This window comes from Xenia sp. Carnegie-2017, unplaced genomic scaffold, assembly GCF_021976095.1.
Source record: "Xenia sp. Carnegie-2017 unplaced genomic scaffold, XeniaSp_v1 HiC_scaffold_20, whole genome shotgun sequence".
Taxonomy (NCBI): Eukaryota; Metazoa; Cnidaria; class Anthozoa; order Malacalcyonacea; family Xeniidae; genus Xenia; species Xenia sp. Carnegie-2017.
This window is the reverse complement of record NW_025813483.1, coordinates 9,203,791-9,226,629: the sequence shown is the minus strand read 5'-3', so window position 1 is coordinate 9,226,629 and position 22,839 is coordinate 9,203,791. Positions and strand designations below refer to the sequence as shown.

At 36.8% G+C, this 22,839-nt stretch overlaps 1 protein-coding gene and 2 long non-coding RNA genes across 9 annotated transcripts in view; 2 read left to right on the top strand and 1 right to left on the bottom strand.

The window, feature by feature from the left end:
- LOC124442628 (protein still life, isoforms C/SIF type 2-like) overlaps window positions 1-20,337 on the bottom strand; it is a 30,562-nt gene extending 10,225 nt beyond the window's left edge. Inside the window, exons 1-15 of one of the 6 annotated variants that reach the window (XM_046993120.1) lie at window positions 20,184-20,337; window positions 14,591-14,690; window positions 13,597-13,681; window positions 11,423-11,479; window positions 9,364-9,428; window positions 6,374-6,715; window positions 5,496-5,855; window positions 4,852-5,076; window positions 4,154-4,412; window positions 3,163-3,498; window positions 2,611-2,651; window positions 2,407-2,491; window positions 1,785-1,859; window positions 842-934; window positions 554-668 (exon numbers count right to left, since the gene is read on the bottom strand). In XM_046993120.1, coding sequence (XP_046849076.1) covers window positions 554-668; window positions 842-934; window positions 1,785-1,859; window positions 2,407-2,491; window positions 2,611-2,651; window positions 3,163-3,498; window positions 4,154-4,412; window positions 4,852-5,076; window positions 5,496-5,855; window positions 6,374-6,568 — 1,784 coding nt within the window. In that variant the 5' untranslated portion in view covers window positions 6,569-6,715; window positions 9,364-9,428; window positions 11,423-11,479; ... (1 more) ...; window positions 14,591-14,690; window positions 20,184-20,337. Of the gene's footprint in view, window positions 1-553; window positions 669-841; window positions 935-1,784; window positions 1,860-2,406; window positions 2,492-2,610; window positions 2,652-3,162; window positions 3,499-4,153; window positions 4,413-4,851; window positions 5,077-5,495; window positions 5,856-6,373; window positions 6,716-7,816; window positions 7,925-9,363; window positions 9,429-11,422; window positions 11,480-13,596; window positions 13,682-14,590; window positions 14,691-14,986; window positions 15,055-15,080; window positions 15,764-20,183 lie in introns of those variants that run through there. The other 5 variants (XM_046993119.1, XM_046993121.1, XM_046993124.1 and 2 more) reach the window with 5 other exon arrangements.
- On the top strand, window positions 17,480-19,907 carry LOC124442638. Of its 2 annotated transcripts, XR_006947311.1 has the most exons (3): window positions 17,480-17,886; window positions 18,431-18,681; window positions 19,846-19,907. It is a non-coding gene; the product is annotated as an uncharacterized LOC124442638 (long non-coding RNA). The 2 variants fall into 2 exon arrangements; XR_006947310.1 differs by lacking the exon at window positions 19,846-19,907 and having other exon boundaries at window positions 18,431-19,184.
- On the top strand, window positions 19,988-20,709 carry LOC124442639. The gene is made up of 2 exons (XR_006947312.1): window positions 19,988-20,021; window positions 20,207-20,709. It is a non-coding gene; the product is annotated as an uncharacterized LOC124442639 (long non-coding RNA).
- Window positions 20,710-22,839: the final 2,130 nt, after the last annotated feature.

Genomic DNA, 22,839 nt, shown 5'->3' with positions numbered 1-22,839 from the left:
CGGAAAAGCAACTTTTTCAGGAATAAGTTCTAAAGAGCCAAATCTGTCGAAGATAAGAACGAACCTAAGAGATCTTAGATACTTATTTACATCCATTAACCCCTCGCCTTTTTCTAACTAACAAAATACTATACGTTTTTATAGCGTAAATAAGAACGACATATATCGCCAAAAAATTAGTTTTTAACAATACGCTGTTGCTCTGTCATGTAATACCCTCAAATTTCACTTAAAGATTAATGTTTCTTCACCACAGATAAACGCTTTGATTCCAATATTCTAAAGAGACTTAAACATTACAGGTAGAAAAAGGCTATCCAGTACAAAAAACAAATTCATAGCACGATGCCAAAAAATTTGACAATTAACGTAAGTCTATCGAAGACAGTCGAAGACTCAAAACTCCCATTTGTAAGGTTTTCACAAGAATACCATTGCTCTCGGATAAGAAAATGACGGACAGTATACCGGCAAATCTTTTGCTTGGGACGGACATCATAATTAGCGCAAAAAGGCTGGGTCGAGAAACATGATTGGCTATAGGTCCAAATACCTCGTTCTCGGTGGTGGTGGGCAAACCAATGTACTAATAATGCTTTCCGTTGTTTTCTTTATTTGCTCGGGAACCTCTTCTCTCATTGAACGAAGTTTCAAAGAAATGAAGGGCTCTGCAACAATAAAAAGGCTTTTCGAGAATACCATTAAAGATCGTTGAATAAGGTTGGTCTGTCCTCTGTTCGATATTTTTATGTAAGGAACTCGTGGTTTGTCACAAAAGTATTACCATGTAAAAAAATCTACCAACTGTTATAAAGGCTTTGTCACCAAGAAATTCATTTACCTGTCAGAGAACTCTGCAAATCAATGATGTCTTCGTAGGCGTCTTTGATTTCAGCATTATTTACGGCCAAAATCTCGTCTCCTTCAAGTATTCCTATCAAAGATGGTAAACGGAAGAAATCACTATAAAATTATCACATATTCGAACTATAATTTAATGTAACTCGAGCTAGAACCAGTACTCCCACAATGAAATTTCTTAGTACCTTAGAAAATGGTTAAAAATTCCTCCAATTTCCATTAAATTCCTTAAATTTGTAAACATTACTACAAGGCCTGATCACATAGGCTCAAAAAGTGTTTTTTCAATGGTTTTTCTTCCTTTTTTGCTGTTTTCAAGTTTGTCAACGTTGTATTTGTAAAGAAACATTAAATATTATTAAGTGTATATTAATTTAAAGTATAAAAACATCCTTAAAACCTTTAGAAAATCCTATTTTTAAGGATAATTCATTAAAAGTGAGAGCACTGGCTAGAACCCAAGACATACTCAACTCCATAAAAAAACGACGGAATCCATAAGGATACACAACAAAAATGCACCTAAGATTTCTTTCTAATCTGTACTAGTGATTTCCGAGTACTAGTTTCATGGATGGGTGTGTGTGTGTGTGTGATGGAGGGTGGGGGGTGATACAGGGCAAAACTTTAAAAATGGAATTTATATTTCACACTAACTTATAAATTTTACATTGAAGGAGCACTATACAATCTTATTTCATAATATCTAATATTATTGGGAGGTTGGAAATACCCTCCTCCCCCACTGTCAATAACACGCTCATATCACACATCATTTCTCGATATGACAAAACATTGATGTTGTTAGTACTATCCACATAAGTAATCCAACCTTTTAATAAAAAACACATTTTCTTGCAGTAATGTGTATATTTATATCTGTTCGAAATACAAAAAGATGCTTCTCTCGTAAAATTTCGTACCGCTTAAATGACTTGTGCTTCCATCAAGGACGCGACTAGTTATAATGCGTTCGTCTTCGACTTTCACTGACAAACCTATGAAAGATGCACAAAAGAACACCTTAACATTCTATGGCAGTTAAAGGTTGATCAACATTTAAAAGCTACTGAACAACAGGGCCGTAGCTAGAACGCTAAATTGGGGGGGGGGACGGGGGGGGTATGATCATGTATTCAGTAGCGCCCAACTGATTTCTCTTGAAAGTGAGTTGGCTTTCAAAAGTAATCAGTCAGGTACAACTGAATTTATGAATACACCTCCCCAATTGGCGTTATAGCTACGGCCCTGCTGAAAAATTTCGCTGTGTTATCATCTTTATCATATTTGTATTACAAGACTACCATCTTTAAGTTAAATTCCATCTTCTTCATTTGTGTAAAAAACTATTCATAACAATACTTAAACTAAACCTCGCAACAGACCATGTTATTCAACATAATTGCTTTAACGCAAATATGTTCAGACTAAATGCTAGTTAAATTTTGAAAAGGTTACAACGCAAAAACCTTTCAATAAAAGTTAATTAACAAGACGGTTTAAGGAAATGCTCTATTCTACTGGTAGGAAAAAAACCCAACATACCGAAGTCCATGTCACAGCTCTCAATCGTCTGAGATAGCTGAACCGTAAACTCGCTTTTTTTGCAAAGTTTCAACACACTGAAATTCTGCAAAGAAATCGAATACATTACTCAGTCCCGTAAAATAAGAATGCATTGACTATCTCGGGAGCGAGGAGGATTAATTAGCAGCAGAGCCGCCGTGCAAAAAGAGAGCTTGTACTTACTTGGTCTTCAATAAACGCTTGCTCTTGAGGAGTGTAGTACTCTGTAAAGAAATAAAAATTACCAAAATCAAGCACAATTAAAATCACTGGTGTGTAGATGTTAAAACATCAAGATTTTCATCGCTTTCTGGGATAATGGCTTTGGTCCCTATCTCCCTATCATGTATTCAGTCCAGTCTACAGTATCTTCAGTAGGAGTGATATGATGTTAAAACTCGAGTCTTTATATACGTCAGTCTAATGCGGTCTAATGTCTTCATTGGCAGTGATGTTGAAATTTGAGTCCTTATATACTCCTGTCTAATGTCTTTATCAAAAGTGATCTGACGCTGTGCTAACGTTGAATATTGGGCCCTTAAAACTCCATTCAAATGTCTTCATTTAGGAGGCATCTGACAATGAAACTTGATTCCTTATGAACTCGAATTTATTTTTTCATCACGAGATCTGATGCTTAAATTCGAGTCTTCACAATTTAGACGACTACATACTTATCGCGACTAATAAAATCATTATATGATAAAATTCGAAGTTCAATCACAAATTCCTTGCCTATTTGAGAATCCTTCTCCATTCCAAACATGATGAAATACATCTCGGGATCCAACTGTCGCTTACTGGTCACAGCAATTACAGCATCTCTGAAAGTCATGTCTTCCTTCAGAGAAACGACCGTGCTTCCTTTACCAGGAAGTTCAACGCGTAGAAAATTTCCTATTTGGTTCCACTCTGCCATGTCCAAGACAATTGACGGGTCGTCTGGCCGGTCAGCATCGCTATTCTTTCGAGATAGTTTAGGAGAGTATTTTTCGCGAATCTTCGAACTTGTCGAAGGGTCCGTGATTTTTAATGAGGACAAAATTGCAGATTTCAGTCGACCATAACCCCCTAAAACAAAGAAATCTGATCAAAATGAAATGATCACGAGGAGCGAAAATACTTCCCTAGTGCACTACATGAAAAAAAACCCCATCGATTTAAATTTGAGCTAGAGTCAGTAATGGTAATGATAAATGGACAACAGATAACGAAAATTGTTATTTACACTACCTAAAATATGAAATAAGATGTGTGTCAATGTAGGTAGTGATGAATGAAAAACAGAACGAGAACAGTCTTTACTCTACCTAAAATATACACTAAGATAACGTGCGTCAGAGTAGGTAGTGATGAATGAACAACAAAGAACAAGAACAGTCTTTACACTATCTAAAATGTAAACTAAGATAAAGTGTGTCAGTGTAGGTAGTGATGAATGAACAATAAAGAACAGTGTTTACACTACCTAAGATATAAACTAAGATAACGTGCGTCAGTGTAGGTAGTGATGAATGAACAACAAAGAACGACAACAGTCTTTACACTATCTAAAATGTAAACTAAGATAACGTGTGTCAGTGTAGGTAGTGATGAATGAACAATAGAGAAGAACAGTGTTTACACTGAATAAAATATAAACTAAGATAACGTGTGCCAGTGTAAATAGTGATCAATGAACAAGCTGCATAAAACAAAGTTTTCAAAAATCAAAAATCTGTATTACCTGCAGTAGTTTTAGATCTTTTGATTCTATTCCCAGTCCCCAGATGTGAGTTTGTAATTGCGCGGCATGAAACAAGAGAGTGAAACGAGATGACAGAAAATACTCCAAGCCGTGACATATTCTGCTTAGTACTTTTTGATACTGATGTGAGGACATTTTGGGGATTTGGAGGTGCGCGTCCAGAGACCGCTGACAGGTAACACTGTAGTCGGTAGTAATCAAGGCTTAACTTCTCAAAATTCTGCTCCCATTTTGCGATCTGACAACATAAAGTGATAGTTTAACAAGTTAACTCGATACGCTAAAGGATGGTTCGTATATAACGTAATTGGTCATAATTCATTTTTTGTAACTTATGCCTTGACAAAATCAAATGACAAAATACATTAGTTGTAATTCGTAACTTTTGTAACTTATCCAAAAGATATCTCAAAATCATTCAAGCATTCTTATTTAACAAAAAACACAATACGAAATCATCCTGCATGGCTGCATCTATTCCCAAAATTCAAAACGTAGCTTTGTGCCTAATTTTCGAAACAATCAAATTATGTTCTATCGAAAGGTTAGCACTGTCCAAGCTTCGGGCAACCTGCCCCAACATTCCTCGAAGATTGATTAAAAAATATTCAAAAACCATTTGCCCAGTGACTCGCTGCCTGTAAACATTGTTTCTACTGTGCGTTGAGAAAGCAAACCTGTTCTGTAATGACTTGTTTATTCTTGGGATCAGTGACAACAGTCAACTGCAGCTCGGCCATCTTTTTGATCTTGCAATCCGACTCCATGCTTTCGTGAACCTTCTGCAGCCTCGAAATGAGAAGCGAACTGGTCTGTTCCTGGTTGCGCCTGCCGGAAAACTGCACAGCGGATGCTGAATGAATGCTGGAGATCCAGCCGTCAACTTCCGAGTGGCATGAACCCTAAATAACCATGAAGAAGGTACGCATCAATGAATGTTAGAACATAAAGCGAATGGTATCAACTCGAAAGTATCTAAACATGTTCGCATAAGTTGATCGCCGAGGTTGGTACTGACTGTTGACTTATCGAGGAGTCAATACCCTCAGTGGTGGACATTCAAGTGAAGATTCAATGTCAATACGACAATCAATACCAGCACAAACAGTCTGTCACAAGCTGTACTTACCCGAACGATCAATATCTATGAACATGCAAATGTCGCACCAATAAGCACGCAATTCGCCATTAACTTTTCGAAAAATCACGAAACAGTTTTACCAAAAAATAACACGAAATCGGCATCAACAGAAACGTGCAGCCATTAAAACGGCACAAAAACATCCCCTCGCGTTCGGTTCCATGTTCAACCCACGCGTACCTGAAAATAATAGGCGTCTCCATGTTTCGTACTAAGGCCAAAAACATTCTCAAGTTTCACGTGTTCTGGAATAGCTTGAACCAGACAGCCGCCAATCTTGACGACAACACTCGGACTGCGCATGTCTATAGCCCCCGCATCTTTCTCGTCACATTGACAAAGGTTCAGCTCCTCGTCCTTCAAGATCACCCAGTAGTTCTTCCACTTTCTGTTGTTGGCCTGTTCGACCCTTCCACCCCGACCACGTATCAAGAGATGCTTCATGGACAACCATCCAGATTTACGAAGACCGCCGGAAAAAATACTATCCGTCGTCTCACAGCGCACATTTTCATCGATTCTTGTATTTTCTTGATGCAACTAAACAAAACAACTTATGAAAGTTTGTTCGTCGCAGTGTTTTATTAAGGCATTTTCAGCCTCCGAATACTGCTGACGTATGGTAGTGGAGGAGTCTCACTAAGTGTGTGTGGTGGTGAGGGGGGGAGAGGTATTATTTATACTAAACAAATAAAAAATAGTGTCTCTCCTCCTCCCCATGCCAGCACCACTGCCAACAACATCACACAACTGACAAAACATTTAAAGATGCATATCAACTTTGGTGAAAAGAGTGTATTGATAATCTCTCTAAAACAGGTAAAAGTAAACAAGTTGTTCAGCAAACTCATGATGAGCTGAATTAATCATGGCTGGGATTGGTCTGAAATCCAAAAAGATGACGCTCCACTTCGACAAGTATGATGTTCAAAAACATCAAATCCTACCATATCCTATACTGAGATTGAACTCTTTTTGCAACTCCGCCTATTATCCATACATATGTGGGATTATTTCCCAACATCCCAGCAATAGAAAACGATTGTGGTGACACTTACAAAGTTGTTGCCTCGAGGACTGTGAAATACCTCCATTTCTCGGAAATAGCTTATCTCTGTGATACCCAAATCATCGCGGGCGCGTTCATGCATGTCCTCGTCGCCCACGCCACTATCGGTCCCAGTTTCCCCTTTACATCGACTTCGAGAGGACTTCCGCGGTAAACTATTGAAGAACGTCTCCCTATGAGGCATGTTGGGACTATAATTGGGAGATTGCGAAGAATAATCTTTTGAAATAGATTTATAATGAAGATCTTTCTGGTTGAGCGACGAGCTTGATGTAGATTTTCGGTTCAACGATTGGCTACTTATTCCGGAAGATATGTTCAGAGGCGAATCCTATGAAAGACAACAGCCATTACATGAGTTATTTATCGAATTTCAAACTTAATAATTGATCCTAAAATTGATGTTAGTGAATATGCCGTTAGAAAGGGTCGACAAACACAACAATCTTAAGCGTATTAGTTGATGATAATCTATAATGTCAAATTCAAAACATTTGCATGAAAGCCTCAAAGAGAATACGAATGATGCGACAAAAAAACAACAGTTTGTTCCCAAATCAACTCTACTAAAAATTTAAATGCAATTGTGCTATCATGATTATTGTAGCTTGGTTTGGGATAACTGTAGCGACTACTTAAAAAAATACACTTAAGAGTCTACAAAATCGAGCGGCTAGAGTAATCACTGACAAGACTTACGAAGTGCGATCTCAAGGGATTCTACAAGAATTAAACTGGCAGCCATTAAACCAGCGTTACAAACTGAATAAAATGAATTTTATATTATAAATGTAGTTTTAAGACTGTTCTCCTTCTCTGTTGTTCATTAATCATCATATACATTGACATACATCATTTTAGTTAATATTGCAGGAATGAAAAAACTGTTCTCGTTCTCTTTTGCTCATTTATCACAACCTGCACTGACGCACGTTATCTTAGTTTATATTTTAGGTAGTGTAAAGACTGTTCTCGTTCTCTGTTGTTCATTCATCACTACCTACACTGACACACGTGATAATAATTAGCATTTTCCGTAAAATTAAAGTTCTCAATCTTCGATGTATATTAATCACTATATAAATCGGCATGTTAGTTCATTGCTTTCTTTTCTCACATGAGCCACCAAATTGATATGCAAAACCGCTGTCATTCTCTGTTGTCCTTTCATCGCAACCTACAAGTTTTCTTAGCAACTCAAGACGTTAATACACCGTCCTCAACTCCTGGCGTTCTTAACTACAAACGAGCATTACACAGCTTACATCTTTCGTTGTTCAATAGATAAAATATAAATCTCGACACGTTAAGCATATTGAATTGATAAAATGACTGGAAAATGTTACATAAATAACCGTACACACTCGAAATGCGCAACAGGAGGCTAAAAACAGGTGAACTAACCATCATCAATCCTATAAAATATACTTACGCAAAACAGTGACAAGCTTTTCCCGATGGTGAAACGCCGAACTGCACGAATTTACGGTCTACTCCCCGCTAAATCACAACTGACGCTTACTGAAAGCTATACTTATTCTCGAATGATTGCTTTTGAAGAAAGCTACTTTGTCATTGCTAAATTTAACTACAATGTCCACTCGAGTGTAAATAAGATGCATAATAAACAGCAAAGCTAAATTCTCTGATGATTCGACGGCATTACAAACAAAGACAACGTGATGTGAATAAATCAGCATAGTGCAAACATCGACTGAAATTTCCATTACAAAACAACAATGGCCGTAATTAAAGTTTGTCTGAAAGAAAGACATCTCATGTCATGCTTGTCCTTCGGGACAAAAGATCGTTGCTAAATGTTACAAATATTGTCGAGGTTAATAACTGGCAACATATGATTTAGAGATGATGTGATTGGAGACATTTGTTCATTACAACGAGTATGTAATATGATCCTTTCAAAATAACAAGTTGCTTAAAGTAAGGTACTTGATTCGCCAACAAAAATGAAAATTTGCCTAGGTAAGATCTCCGTACTACGGTGGCTCACAAGGGCCACCACACAAAATAAAAATATTAATACACACACAAAATAAAAATACACACACAAAATACATTATACACCCACAAAATAAAAATACACACAATACATTATACACAAAATACACAAAATACATTGCACACATCATTATCAGTTTGTAATTGTGTAAAAAAATATACATATATAATTGTAAAATGTTTGTCAATATTACTGTATATGTTATTTGCGGTGTTGCAGTGCGTATTTTGATTATGGTTAATGTTTGTGTATAATTTGTCAATGTTGTATGGTGAATTTACTGTATGAAATGGTACCGTAAATTTTTATGTGTGTGTTTGGATGTGTGTATTTTGTGTGTACAGTAAGGTCAGTATTTTAAGAAGACAAGTTGATTTGTTAAAACGAAGTTGGAAAAAATCACGTGATGTAATAGCCAAGTGTGAATAGTCCTGAGACCTAAGATTTTGGGATAACTGACACATGTGTGAAGGTTCTACAATCACTATGGGGTGTAAGAATGCCATAAAACTGAAACATTTGGCTTCGGTTTTTGAAAAAATCACTTTCATACTAGCATTCACAGTGCCACAAAATGCCCATTTCGAGTGACATATACCCAGTTCGGCACAAGATGTTGAAAAAACGAAAAGTTCCAAAATTTGCCACTCTTTACTATCCCAATCTTCACTAGGTGTTTGCAAAACACCACATTAAAACTACAACATGGCGTCTTCAAAAGCGTGAAATTTGAATTACAAACAAAGTTTTGTCAGTAATTAAGAATTCACGAATTTCTGGTTATTGACAAGCAAGTTGTCACACGAAAAAGTTTACGAAATTGAATTTGCGAATAATAATTTTGAATTTTCTACGGCAGACTGAGGTGAGGAAGCTGGCCTCTAAGACTTTTTCTTAGTGAGGAACCATATTGCAAACAAAAAGTATTATATATGCCCTTGTAATAATAAATCACTGACCTCACAAAAAGAAAGGAACTCCAGTGCCTCTTGTTCCGACAAGAAATTCAAAGCCCAAACTTTTCCTGCAAAGAAAAATATTCCAAAATTAGAATCGGTCTTACATTCGCGCAAGAGTCGAACGCTGTCCATAGGTTTCCACCCAATTACATACACACTAACGCCATAACTACTCTTCTCATTCAGGACATAAACACACACCCCCCCCCGATTAAGTATCATACTTCTCCTGACCTGCCTGCGCCTGTTTAGATGTTAGATTGTAGCAAAACCACTCGTCGGATTATTTTAGTCAGAGTTGCAATAGAGCGGCGGGTGGACGGGTACCACCCACGAGGAAGGTTTTCCTAGGCCTTGAGTGATGTTTGTGAAAGCGATTCAAGATTGAACACTCCAAACAATAACATGCATGTAACAAAGCCACAGCATAATGATCAATAGTGACAACCTACTACGATTAAAAAAATGCGCGTGGAATGGACCGAGTACGGTCATCGTTGTCCCAAAGCGGGAACTTTATATAAGAAAACAAACACGACCACGGACTACGGTGGTCTTACTTTTGTAGCTCTCACTTGTTTTTATTCATTTTCATTTAGAAAAATTTAAACATTTAATATAGTGTATTTTATGTCAAACGATTTGTTAAGTAACGACATTTCAAGTAAACACATATTTTAAGTAAACAAACATTGTTTCCAAAGTAAGTCAGCTATATTATAATTCTACATACCAAGAAAATATATGTGAACTCAAGTTAAGCAGCTAAAAATCATTGTATATTAGTTTGCGTATATAAGTAGTACATCTGTAAAACTTTGAATTGACTCACCCCATAAAACTATGAAATTCTCTCATGCACTCGTACTCAACACAAGAAACCGCCGCTTAAGTGATCGTAGTGAGGTTTGCTACGGTGACAACGCAACGCTTCAGTCTCTCGATCCATTCCACGCGCATTTTTTAACCGTAGTAAGTTGTCCGTAGTAATTTTCTTAAAGTCACTAGTATACAGAAGGGTCACTCCAGTGTGCAACGCGTCCTCCGTTCTCACATCCGCCATTATTTCAGTAAGTTGAGGTTTGTAGAAATTATATGTACAAGATAATGAGATGCGTTTCATGGACGTTTTTGTTGCCGATAAGATTTTTTTGAAAAGAAGAACTTCAAATATATTTTGTTGCCGCCGTGCATATTATCATATAAAAGAACAAACTTTCAAGTATTGAAATGAAATGCAGCATTAACGATGGTAAAAACTATAAATTCATCAACGGAAAACTACTTTTTTGCATGTAATGATGTGACGCCATTTCTAAGTAATGAATTGAAGTACATTTAGACTTACGACTAAATGACTACAGACCATTTTAATGGATTAGAGACACGTGAAAAACCGTGGCTGGAGATATGGCGGCCGATACGAGTGACCCTTTTGTTCCAACACGAGTCACCATTATATATATTCTTATTCTTCTGTGCCAAAGCTACATGATTCACGCATTCCTATCTGAAGGAAGGTTGAACTCTTTTTGCACCTCTGCTATTACTCGAGAAGATTTCAAAAGCTCGTTTTTTAAAAGCAGTTAAGTGGCACTCTTTTGCGGAAGAGTACCAACTGCTATCCCCCCCTCCATTTTAAATCAGACGCTTCACGTATTATCGGGCCCTAGGTAACTTAGTTTGAAACGTCCAAACACTGTTTCTCGTTGCTCTTAGTGTTCACAAAAAAACATGAACAGAAAACAATTTTACATTCATTTATGCAAGATAAAAAAATTCTTTCATGAACTCTTGAAGATTTGTCTGACCTCAATATTACTAACCAACGCCCATGTAAAATGCAAATCAAACGGAGATGCAAGTCTTTTAATAAGAACGAACTTCCATGTAAGGAAGGTACCTCAGGGGAGAGGGGGCTGTTCAACCCTCAGGGGAAGGGGGTTGGTCAAAGCGAAGTTAACTCAGGATTAGATGAATCCATCTGTAAACAACCTATCTAAGTCCCTCTCCCTGCTGAGAGCTGACGTGTAATCGTTTGGAAAATGTAAATACTGACCACTTTGAATATCCTTCCATTGTACATAACACTCCGAGCATTTCTTCAATTGGCTTTCTACGAACACGTAAATGACACAAGAAGAACATTTAAAGAATGTTTGTCAACCAAGATGCATTGCGCGTTAATCACAGCACCATAGACAGCGTGATCAGGACGGAAATATTGTGTGTCGAGAAAATGGCGAATTTGTTAGTGTAGTCCATGCAACTTAGACAAACGATAATAATTAATATAAAATAGAGTTTTTACTTAATGTTTTTTGGCCAAATTTTCATATAAATTAGACAACGTAGTGACGAAATTGAGTTCAGTGTGCCACAAACTCAAAAACTAGCGATGTAAACATAAAAAAAGCACGCAATGAATCTTGGTCGACACACATTCTTTAACGCTCAATAGACAAAGCTGTTGAAACTAGTTCAGGGAAAATGGAAACAGTATGTTATGATTGGTACAACTCAAGCGGGCATTATTTTATACACATAAAAATCACATAAAATTTGTGTCATCGCTTAAATTATATTTTCATGCTGTGTACGAAAGATCGGGGATTCATGCATTTCGTATTTATACAGGGGAGAACTTCCTTTTTTAGTGGTTTTCATATAAAACAAGGTATGCACTTAAAGACATACTTCAAAAAAAGCTTTCCGTGAGAGAACTGGAAACGAATTCGTAAAAGTCTTAAAGAAATTAATTCGGAAATTACTTACGAATGTGACTCGCGGAGATTTCAACAACTTATACTAACAGAGTCACAGACAAAAGTAACGGCTGAAAATCACTACAATCATATAAGCATGCAGAAAATTGCCATCGCAGATGTACTCTTCAGCAGTTCAGTATATTTGGCAACAGAATTGCCGATGTTTGCAAAGATAAGCTTTTTCAAAAGCGTTTGCCGTTCGTCCGAAGTCCTTAAAGTTGTTGACGACACAGCCACACATTTTGTTTACTGCGTAGTGTGTTCATAAAAGATTTGCTCGCATGAACCAAACTTAAACATAAAAACAGCCGAAGATCGATTATTGGGGGGTAGGAGGGTAGTATTCATACACGAGTTTTTTGGAAATCTATTGTGTTCTAATTTCTACAGATGCAAACATGAATATGATCATAATGAGTCCTCCCAACAATCGATCCTCCGCGGTCCAACGTACGGCAGCATAAATACGTTTAATGATTACCGTTGGTTCCAAAGCTCTTGTCACTCTAATAAACAAACTCTAATTTGCATCATATTTCAATTTCGTGATTTTTAATTATTTCATTAACATCGGCCTCGTTTTGTACAAACTTCTGCTTATTGATATTTACAAACTTATCGCTGGCTTGGAATGCTTCACACAACAGTATTACGAAGAATTGCGTGATTTGAAAGATTTCTCAAGAATGCACACGTATTTGACGTGACGGGAAGGAGGTTGCTGTTTTCCGCGAATGTTTGAAGTGTTTTGACACGAAAACTTCCATCCTTTAGGATTTTGATGTTCGTTGAATGCTCGCAAGTAATTTCCGAAGACTTTACGAATTCCTTTCCAGTTCCCTAATGGAAACCTTATTTGAAATATACCTTCTAGTGAGTATCTCATTTACAAGACACCTATCGGTGTTTACTGGGGGACGCTCGGGCCTGAATCTTTGCATGAAAAATATTTGCGCATGGTATTGCTCAATAAAGCTCTGAAATACATTCACAATAAAGTATTCTATTTTTCATAAGAAAATGTGAAAACATCAAGACCACCAGTGGCGAGGCAAGACGGCGAGTTTACTCGTTCTATGTAATAAAAAATGGTGTTTCACTAAAGAAATGAACACTGCTGTTCTGAAGTTTACCTATAGGAAGACCAAGCTAGCAGGCTGGCTATACGCCACTGATGACTATACACGCACAATGCCGCACATGCCATAACACGACTTGTGTATAAATATCAGCAGCATTGCAGAGTCAGAAGTACTCTTTAGTCAAGTTAGGCGTAACATAAAGCGAGCAAGAGACACCACTTTGGAAATACGACAATGTCAATACAGCAAACACTTGCATTCGTCACTAAAACTCTATCGAAACTTAGAGCAACGTGAGTCTAAGTCATAATCCAAATATCTCGTAAACAATTCGCTCGACCGGGGAAAAATTCAACTGAAAATTTTGAAAAATGTACACATACCGGGTATAAGAATTTGTAGATCCAACGATGTTTCTTCACGACCATCTGCTTTAAGACAGATCACCGTGTTTCCTCGACTACTGTCCTGTAATGTTAAAATAAAGTATCATGCTGCAAGTCAGATTAAGATTGTTATCAGATTGTGATCTGATGCTTAATACACCACAGGTTCCATAATTTCTTAGAAGCACTATTGCTAATGCGCATTTAATATATAAGAGTTTTTTTAAAATAGACATGTTTCGACATCTCATGATGCCATTTATTTATTTCACTTATACTGAAGATGGCATCAGGAGATGTCGAAAAATGTCTATTTTAAAAAAACTTGTCGTATATATTAAATGCACATCACAGGTTAGTATCTTCATCTGGGATAATTTCATGATGAAACTTTCCTTATAAACTCCAGTCTTGTGTCTTCATCGGGAGTGATCCAATGTTGAAACTTCAGTCTTATATATTCTAGTCTAGTATTTTCATCAGAAGTGATCTAATGTTGAAACTTCAGTCTTATATATTCTAGTCTAGTGTCTTCATCAGTTGATCTGAAGTTGAAATAATTCCTTTTATACTCTAGTCTGGTGACTTCATTGGGAGTGGTCTGAAAGTTAAAACCAAGTTCTTATATGCTTAACAAACAGTCCAGTGTTTTAATCAGGATTGATCTGTTGTTAAATTTGAGTCCTTATATAATCCAGTCAATGTAGAGCCCTCATCAGCAGTGAACTGATGTTTAAGACATAAATTTTTATACACTCCAGTTTGGGTGTCTTCATCACGAATAATCTGAAGTTGAAACTTTAGCCCTTATACGTATACTCCAGTCCAGCATCTTTATCAGGAATGATCATATGTTCAAACCTGAGTCCTTAAAAAAAATTCTAGTCTTGTGTCCTCACCAAAAATGATCTGATTTTTAGATTTAAATCCTCAACACCCTTAAGCTATCTTAAAAGGAAACTAAATGAAATTCAAAGAATGAAAAATCTACCTGAGCGTAAGATGCATGAATAGGTACAAGATGATCAATCAATGGAATCAACTTTGCTTCTTTCTCGAGCGTACAAAGCACATTCACTTCGGCCAGAATCCTTAAAACAGAATGTCGGCACTAAAAATCCATTTACAAATACAAATTGTGGCAAATCACAAGATTTTCAAGCTAAAACCTAAAGTATTTACGAATAGTCTATACGACAGAACAAACGACTTCAGCACTGTACGCCGCTACTAGCATGCATGTTGACATGCTACGGTATCAAAAGCACTATAGAGTATTAATTTTAACTAAAACAAGTTAAGTTACATTAACAATGCAAAATTGTCGGTCCGGAGGATAGAAAATTACAAAACCGTAGCAAAGCCGCAGATCCTAATGATAATATACCTGCTATTATTGCAGCATTAAACCCGCTGCCAATACTTTTGCAACAAAAATAATGAAACTGACATTGCAGTAGAGCGATGCAAATCGTCTATACCTTTCAAACTGTTTCCAAAGAACCCAGAAAACTCGCCAGGGAGTTTTATAAACGCACAAAAAAAAACCAGCCGATGTTTACATAAATTTTTACCGAGTTACATCATCGACACACACGCCGCATTGAGATCACATATTTTTATTTTTAATTATCTTCAACGAAACACCTGCTAAATAAGCAAAATGAGTCATATGTACAAAATACATTCAGCCAATGGTGGCCGACGTAGATTCTTTCAACGTGCGGGTCACTAATCGTGAAAAGGAATACTATTTGATGGCGGACTCTTCAAACACCGCACTTGCCTTAACTTAGTTGGTTTTATGAGACAAAAAAATGTTTGATGAAGAAGCTTTGCGTAAAGGTTGAGGCAGAGTACATCAGAAGCCTGGGTTCGCCATTCTTGAAGAGAGAATTGTCGTCGCTAACATTCACCGATTAAGTTGACGATACAAGACGGGTAAATTGAAAAACGACCGACGCTTGTCCTTTACGTTGTTCACCAAAGGGGATTTTTTGCATGAGTAAAGAGGCCATGCTGTAACAATTGTGAATATTCGAGAGAATTTAGGCGGATTAACCCATGCTTTAAGAACTTGAATGTCGTCATTCCTTTCTGATACGCATCCGCTAGCAGATATATACAACCACGATAGACTATTACGCCATGAGCATGATAAAAACAGCTACGCACTACGTCACTTGGACGATCGTTAAAATAAAAATGATCGAAGTGTATGAGAAACAAAATGAATTACAATGAATTAAAACTTGACATGACATCTGCCAGTTTGATTAATCAATCTACTTAAAACGATTCCATTTGAAAAAGCAAATTTCTTCGGCATCATTTAAAAATCGACAAAATACATGCAATTTGTGCACCCTAGCTTTTTTGATTGGTTCTGTATGACTATTTTTAAGTAACGAAAGGTTATTTGAGGCAACAAAGTTGCCTTTCAAATGTTAATTCGCCAATAAATTACCTAATATATTCCGATAATCCTATGATTTAATCTGAATTATAAAAAAAAAAGACAAAGAAACGCGTGCGCTGATTGTTCTAGAGCTGTGTTTACATTAGCCTGTACCGAAGGATCTAAGCCCGACCAATCAAATCAATCATTCAATCATTCAATCAATCAATCAATCAGTCGAATAGACTTTGAAAATCAACCATTACTACACGTTAGAAGAATATTAAAACGTTTTGTTTGTTTCGCATTATTGTTATTTTATAAAAGAAATAAAAGATGTTTTGCAGTGGCTTATGCATATCTTGGAGATGTTTGTGAGAATTCTCGAGCAGAATTCTCCAGAAAGATCTCCTCGGTTTGCATAAGCCTGTCCAAGCACAGTAAACATCTTTTATTTCTTAGTTAGACATTCATAATATTTCGGTGTTCGCTCTGTAAAACATCAGATTTCCAATCACAGGGATTTCATTATTTTCGAAAATTGCAGGCACGTCGAGGAAAATGGGAGGAACAGCCCGGGCAGAGCTCGTAGCACCATCTATTAGTTGGGGAAGTGCATCAACTTATAGAAGTAAAAATAATACATGAGACAATGTATCCAACAAATGCGTTGAAGAAACGGGTATTCTACGACTAAATACAATCGTTTTCATCCTTCTGCTGTCTGTCAATACTTTTGATGAATAAGTTCTTTAATTCTTTGTTTTCAGTCCCTTAATACTATAGAACATGTAACGTGTACAAACATAAAGTTTCATATATAATTCATTTTGTTTTAGAGAGAATTCTGACTATGACAATTACCGAATTTCTATCATTTTATCAATATAACTTTTATATATAAGCTTTCGTATCCATTGACGTGTTTTTAAGTGAACAGGTAATTTTTATAAGGGGCTACTTTTTTGTTGGCTCCCTCCCCCTTTTTGTTTTCCGGAGAAGTCGGTGAAATATGCCAATATAATTATTGGTGATATTTTTCGACAAAAGGATCGACGCTATTTGGAAGGCAACATAGTTAGCAATAATCACACCAGGTTTTCTGAGTAAATGCCCATTGCTATGTAATATTCTGTCGAACACAGTCAAGCAATTGGATTGACATCAATTTTCAAAGACTATACGCAACATAAGGCAGATCAAACGAGCTTATGCTTTAGACATTTAACGGAGTTGGCATAGACCCAGATAGTACTTTTGCAAGAGAATAGTAAATCGTCGGATGGGCTCGATATTTAAACAGAGGATTAGGTGGGATTTACGTCGTAAATAGACCTGACAAATTTGCAGAAGTCCTGGCTGACTTTCGCTCGCCACACTCCACGGCATTAAGTGGCATCATCTTTGCGATGTAATCCCATTGAACTAAAATGGAATGCTACCTGTAATACAAAACTCTAATAATATTTTGAAGCCAAATTTTACATACAGACACGCGTGTGTAGTCAATCAATTTTCACAATCTCAAACCACTAAACACTTGTATCTGGGTGTAATCTTGCGTGTCTGGGTGTAAGATTTGGCTTTAATTATTTGCTTAAGGTAGCGTTCCATGTATTTTAGTTCAATGTGTGATCTACAACGTCGAACGACGGCATCAAGCGAAACTATCCGTAGCATCATAGAATACCATCCAAATGACATCATCCACGAAATCAAGTGACATCATCCACGACATTATTTACAACATCAAGTGACATTATTTACAACATGAAGTAACATCATTTACAACAAAAGGTGAAATCATTTAAGTGACATCATCTACGATCCTAATAACGCTTGTTGACATAAAAGAGAGGAAGCCGAAAATGTTCTCAAAAGATTTAAAGGTGCAAACCAAAAAGATGTACTGTTTGATTTGCATTTCTTCTGCTTTTCAACTTTCTTTTGTTTAAGTCTGGTTCTTTGATCAAAGCCATACGCGCATTCTCTTTCGTTTCGTATTGACTGCATTGAATTACATAAAGTCTTATAAGGTTTTTGTATAGCTCAATGATCGACTGTTCTTGCGTGAAAACCGCTAAAACGTCTTTCTACCTTCAATTTTACCGTCACAATGGCGTACAACTTGGGACTAAAGATGATTTAAAAATGCCTGGGCATTCTTCGTGGGACAATATCGTCACGGTTAGTATAGTCCTGAGAAGGACTGTTGGTGTTCTCAGGACTCTACTAACCTGGACGATCTACATCCACAAACATGTATTGTTTCGGCAATCTTATGCCATCGTCAGTGCGAACGAATTAAATGAGCTATGTCACATAAATGTCGTAAACTATACATGAAATTCGATAAGTTATTTACAGACAATAGAGATAAGGGCAGAGTTACAATTATTTACAAGTAATTAATATGTGATTTATGCAATTTAGGTAAACCATGAAATCTAGCGGGTTGTGAACCAGTCAACCGATCCAATATACTTGCCACTTTCGAAAGCATCCATTGGTCCCTCTCAAAGAAAAACTACGCAATAAAGAAGATCATCTAAAGAATGAATTAGCTCACATGGCACAAAGTTACATCTCATCATACCAACGAATTCCTTCAGATCTGAAGAAACATCACGTGCTTTTAGGACTACGGAACAACAATGACGTAATGCTTCTTAAACCGAATAAAGGTAATGGAATAGTAATAATGGACAAACAAATTTATAAGAGCGCCCGCTACTTAATTATTAATGATACCACAAAATTCAAACCTTTAAGTAACGATGTTACATTGCTAAGAGAATGGAAGCTTCAGAGATTTTTACTTAAGTAAACGTAAACAACAAGGCTTGACCCTGACAAATTCTCTTCCACTTTTAAAATTAAAGAAGCCTTGCATATGAATAAGCTCAAACCTGAACTCAATAAGCAGGTTCACATTGTTAACACCTTTCTTAGTTTGTAAATGTATATTCTATTCAATGTTCTGTCGCTTCACGTATCATCCGCTTTTGACATATGAATTACTTTTAAATAATTGTAACTCTACACTTATCTCTATTGTCTGTAAATAACTTATCAAAGTTCATATATAGTATACAACATTTATGGAACAAAGCTCATTTAATTTGTTCACACTGACGATGGCATAAGATTGCCGAAACGAGTTTGCAATAAAAAAGTTTGTTTTATACATTCAGTTGACAATATAATTCTACTTTAAGAAAAATGTCCCTGAAGAGCTGGAACGCCGTTTTTGAGGCAATTTTACAAGCTCAATCCTGTGGCAAGATTTTTTCAAGTAGCAAAACCCTCCACTACTGCTAGACCATTATCTTGAAAGTGATATAGGAGAGGAGGGATTGCCACACCTTGCCTCCTCCCCCCTTGCCGACACCCAAACAGTTTTACTAGTAATTAAAAAATGATGTAAAAAGTCTTCAAAAGCAGTCTGCTGTAAGTCTCATTTCTCTGACTGCAACTCCTGTTAAACTTAAGACAGAAAAGCAAGACAACCTTAGATATAGAATGTCAAACAGCACATGTGTGTAAACATATGGCAACATAGGTTGGCATTAATTAAAGATAAATGTATTTAATAGGATTCTGCACATAAGCAAAATGAAATTTGCACAATAGAAATTATTAATCATTAATATCATCATGGTCTGACACATGGGATAGGGGGACTGGTACACCGGCCAAGTATTTTTCAAATATGCTATATATTAGTTAGTCATTATGTTTGAGTCATTTAGACTTGCGCTAATTAAATAAACTATCTTTTAAGCCCTCTTTATCAAAATTTCAAACTACTACTTGACTCATTTTGCTGTTCGCAATATTTCATCAAGTGTCCACATCTGACCAGCATAGAAAGACAAAGTTTCACTCTTAAGACACTGGAGCAAAAAAGGTCAGGTCAGGGGTGGTAAATGTCACACAGTCGTACCTTATAAATGGTAAAAATCCTCATTTTCATCTATTTAGCAACAACAAAGCTTTGATTTTTTTGATGAGAAGGAAAAAGGTTTGAACAATTTTTTTGGTTTGTCTGGTATAAGTGATTTGACCCTCCAGCATGACATAGGAGACATTGCTCCTAATTCATAAAGCATTATAAACAAAAATTTTTCCTTTTGAGCAAAATGTGTATTCTGTTGTGCTAATTTTTTTCCCACTGAACACAAACCTTAATTCTGCAATGATTCCTAGATGGGACGGCTCCCAAGAATTGTCCAAATTCTTGTCAATCTGGTTCAAGTCTTGGGAGCCACAATGGACATTGACATCATCCTCCTGGCTGCCTTGCTTCTGAACCTTAAGCCACTTCACTTTGATGTCGAGGTATTCTCGACTTGATCTTGAAGTTGAGAAGACACTTTACTGTGACCTTCAAATTGAAAGAACAAACAATTAAAAAATTGAACTACTCTGAAATAAATAACATAATAGCTAAAATATTATCAAAAGGCACAGTTTGGAATAAGGTTTAATGAGTTTAAAGTACGTTCAATAAAATCAATCATCTTCAGCTAGACGCCCTTAATTAAGCCCTTATAAAATAGACACATAACAGATGCTATTATTCCTTAACACACAAGTTTAACTCTTGGCTTGTATTGAACGCGCTTTACAACTGTACTCACATCAACCATGAAAGTTCAAAGGAATATGGTCTTCAAAGAGCAAAATAAAGCTTTGAAATGACTTCAAAATCCTTTTATCGCGATTATGCAAGCCGTAATTAGTAACACTTGTAGTGTTGGAGCAAACCATGCCGCCGCGTGCATCTTCAACCGAGATTTGCCAAACAATGCTTTTAAAATACACAACCAAACGCTCGCATTGCATTGTTCATAAATTTTTCAACTTACTTGTCGGAGATTACAGCAGCACCAAACACAAATAATCATAAAATGGAAAAATATATTGTTGCTAATTACACACGACACCTAACAAAAACATGACTGTAAAAAACCAGGCGTTGACGCGTCCTCTCGGACATTGTCCCCCCGTCTTAAGTTCCACTTGCGTTGATGATGTACTAAAAAAGCAGTTTGTTGGTGCAGCTTTAGCTTGGAAGCAAACCCTCTAGTACGATATATAATGAATTGGAGCCACACTATGATCACTATCCACTCAATTCGGAATGTCCCGCAGCGGCAGTTTGCACTAGGGTAAGAGGCTGTAATAAGAGACGTCTAGCGACCACAAATCTCTTCACTTAAGCCAGTGACGTACAAGCGCCAAAACTATATACATGCTGCTGTTTGAAGTCCATATGAATATCCACCGCCACAAATTTTCGAGGCTGCGCATAAAGCAAGGTTAAAATTGAGAAACCAGTAGCGGCGTGGGATAGAGAAGGTACCTAGCGAGCAGTAAATAGGAGCATAAATAAGTGACAAAGTGTGAGCAAGCTAGTCATTATTCAAATTAACTGTCTACAGTGTCTCTCTTCAGTATCTTATACAACAGTCTCATCAAAATTTATTCTGGGTGGCAAGCATGTGATGGTCAGGTGCAGAATATGAGTTATCACCAAACCAGTACCCGCACCCCAATGACCTAGAACACATTCTACCAGATATCCGATTCCGCCAAAATGCTATAGGTTACTAGCAAGGCAAGCCGCCATCTTCAAAGGTGGCAAAACGGATGATATCTACGACTAATATCTGCTTTTACTGAGTCGATATAAAGTTGGAAAGTTGAGAGTCTAGGTTTAATTCTTGAAATGTTCGATAGGATGGGTTTTTTAAAATTTGTTTTAACTTAAATTCCATTTCCAATTTTGCTTTTTGCCACCTTTGAAGATGGTGTCCTTGACTCACCTTGACACAATACTTAGATAGTTATTTATTAAAAACGTTGCATGTGTTGTCACACTGCCCGTACCAAAGGGTAAGTTTGCATGGTGACAATACATGTCAATCGGGGATAAGTACTCACTGATACAAGCCACACCCGGACTTCGTAGCACATTAATTAACTAGGCCAAGTAAATTTCTACCTGAAAAGACTTAATGTAATGTATAAGAGGACAGGTTTTACATGGATGGGAATAATATGGTAAACAACTGAACCTTAGGCTACGTGCAAACGCTTTCAACATGTTGTCACAACATGCGCTCTACATTGTAGACGCAACAAGTTTAGCATTTTCACAACCTATCGAAGAGTGTCAGTGGCATGGACTTGAACGCAGTTGAGAAAAGTTTGAGCTTGCTCAAACTTTCCACTCAATAGCCATCAACATTTTCTTTGTTCCGCGGTCACCATAGCCAAATTGTTTAATGCGTTTGAACAGCAAAGTTAATATTGAACGAAAGCTTGCACACTGTGTATCGTATATTATCGTAATTTAGCTGGTCACTGAACTGTATATGTAGCTGTATATACGCAGTTGCTAGGCGTCGTGGAATGTTTATCACATGATCCTACGAGTTATCATTTTAAGTCAACTCTCAACATCACTAGACAAATGCAAACAATGTTGAGCACATGTTGAGTAAACATACGTTTGCACGTAGCTTTCCGTCAAACAAACTATATTGAGCTAAATGGTTTTTTTTATCTGCACTGTTGTTCATTTCAACATGTGAAGTCTTTGATCTCAAACGTGTCCTTTTAGGCATGCTTTCTAACGACTGTTTACTATTTCCATGGTTACATAGATACGCACTACATCAGCCAAAGTCAACGGAATGAGGCTTACAGTACTTTGCCATAAAATTAGTGTTCTAGCTATGGCCCTGTTCTCGAATGCAATGTCATACGCACCTGCGCCAATATAATTAAGCAAAGTATGTAAATATGATCATGCTCTCAGTCCTCCCACTCCT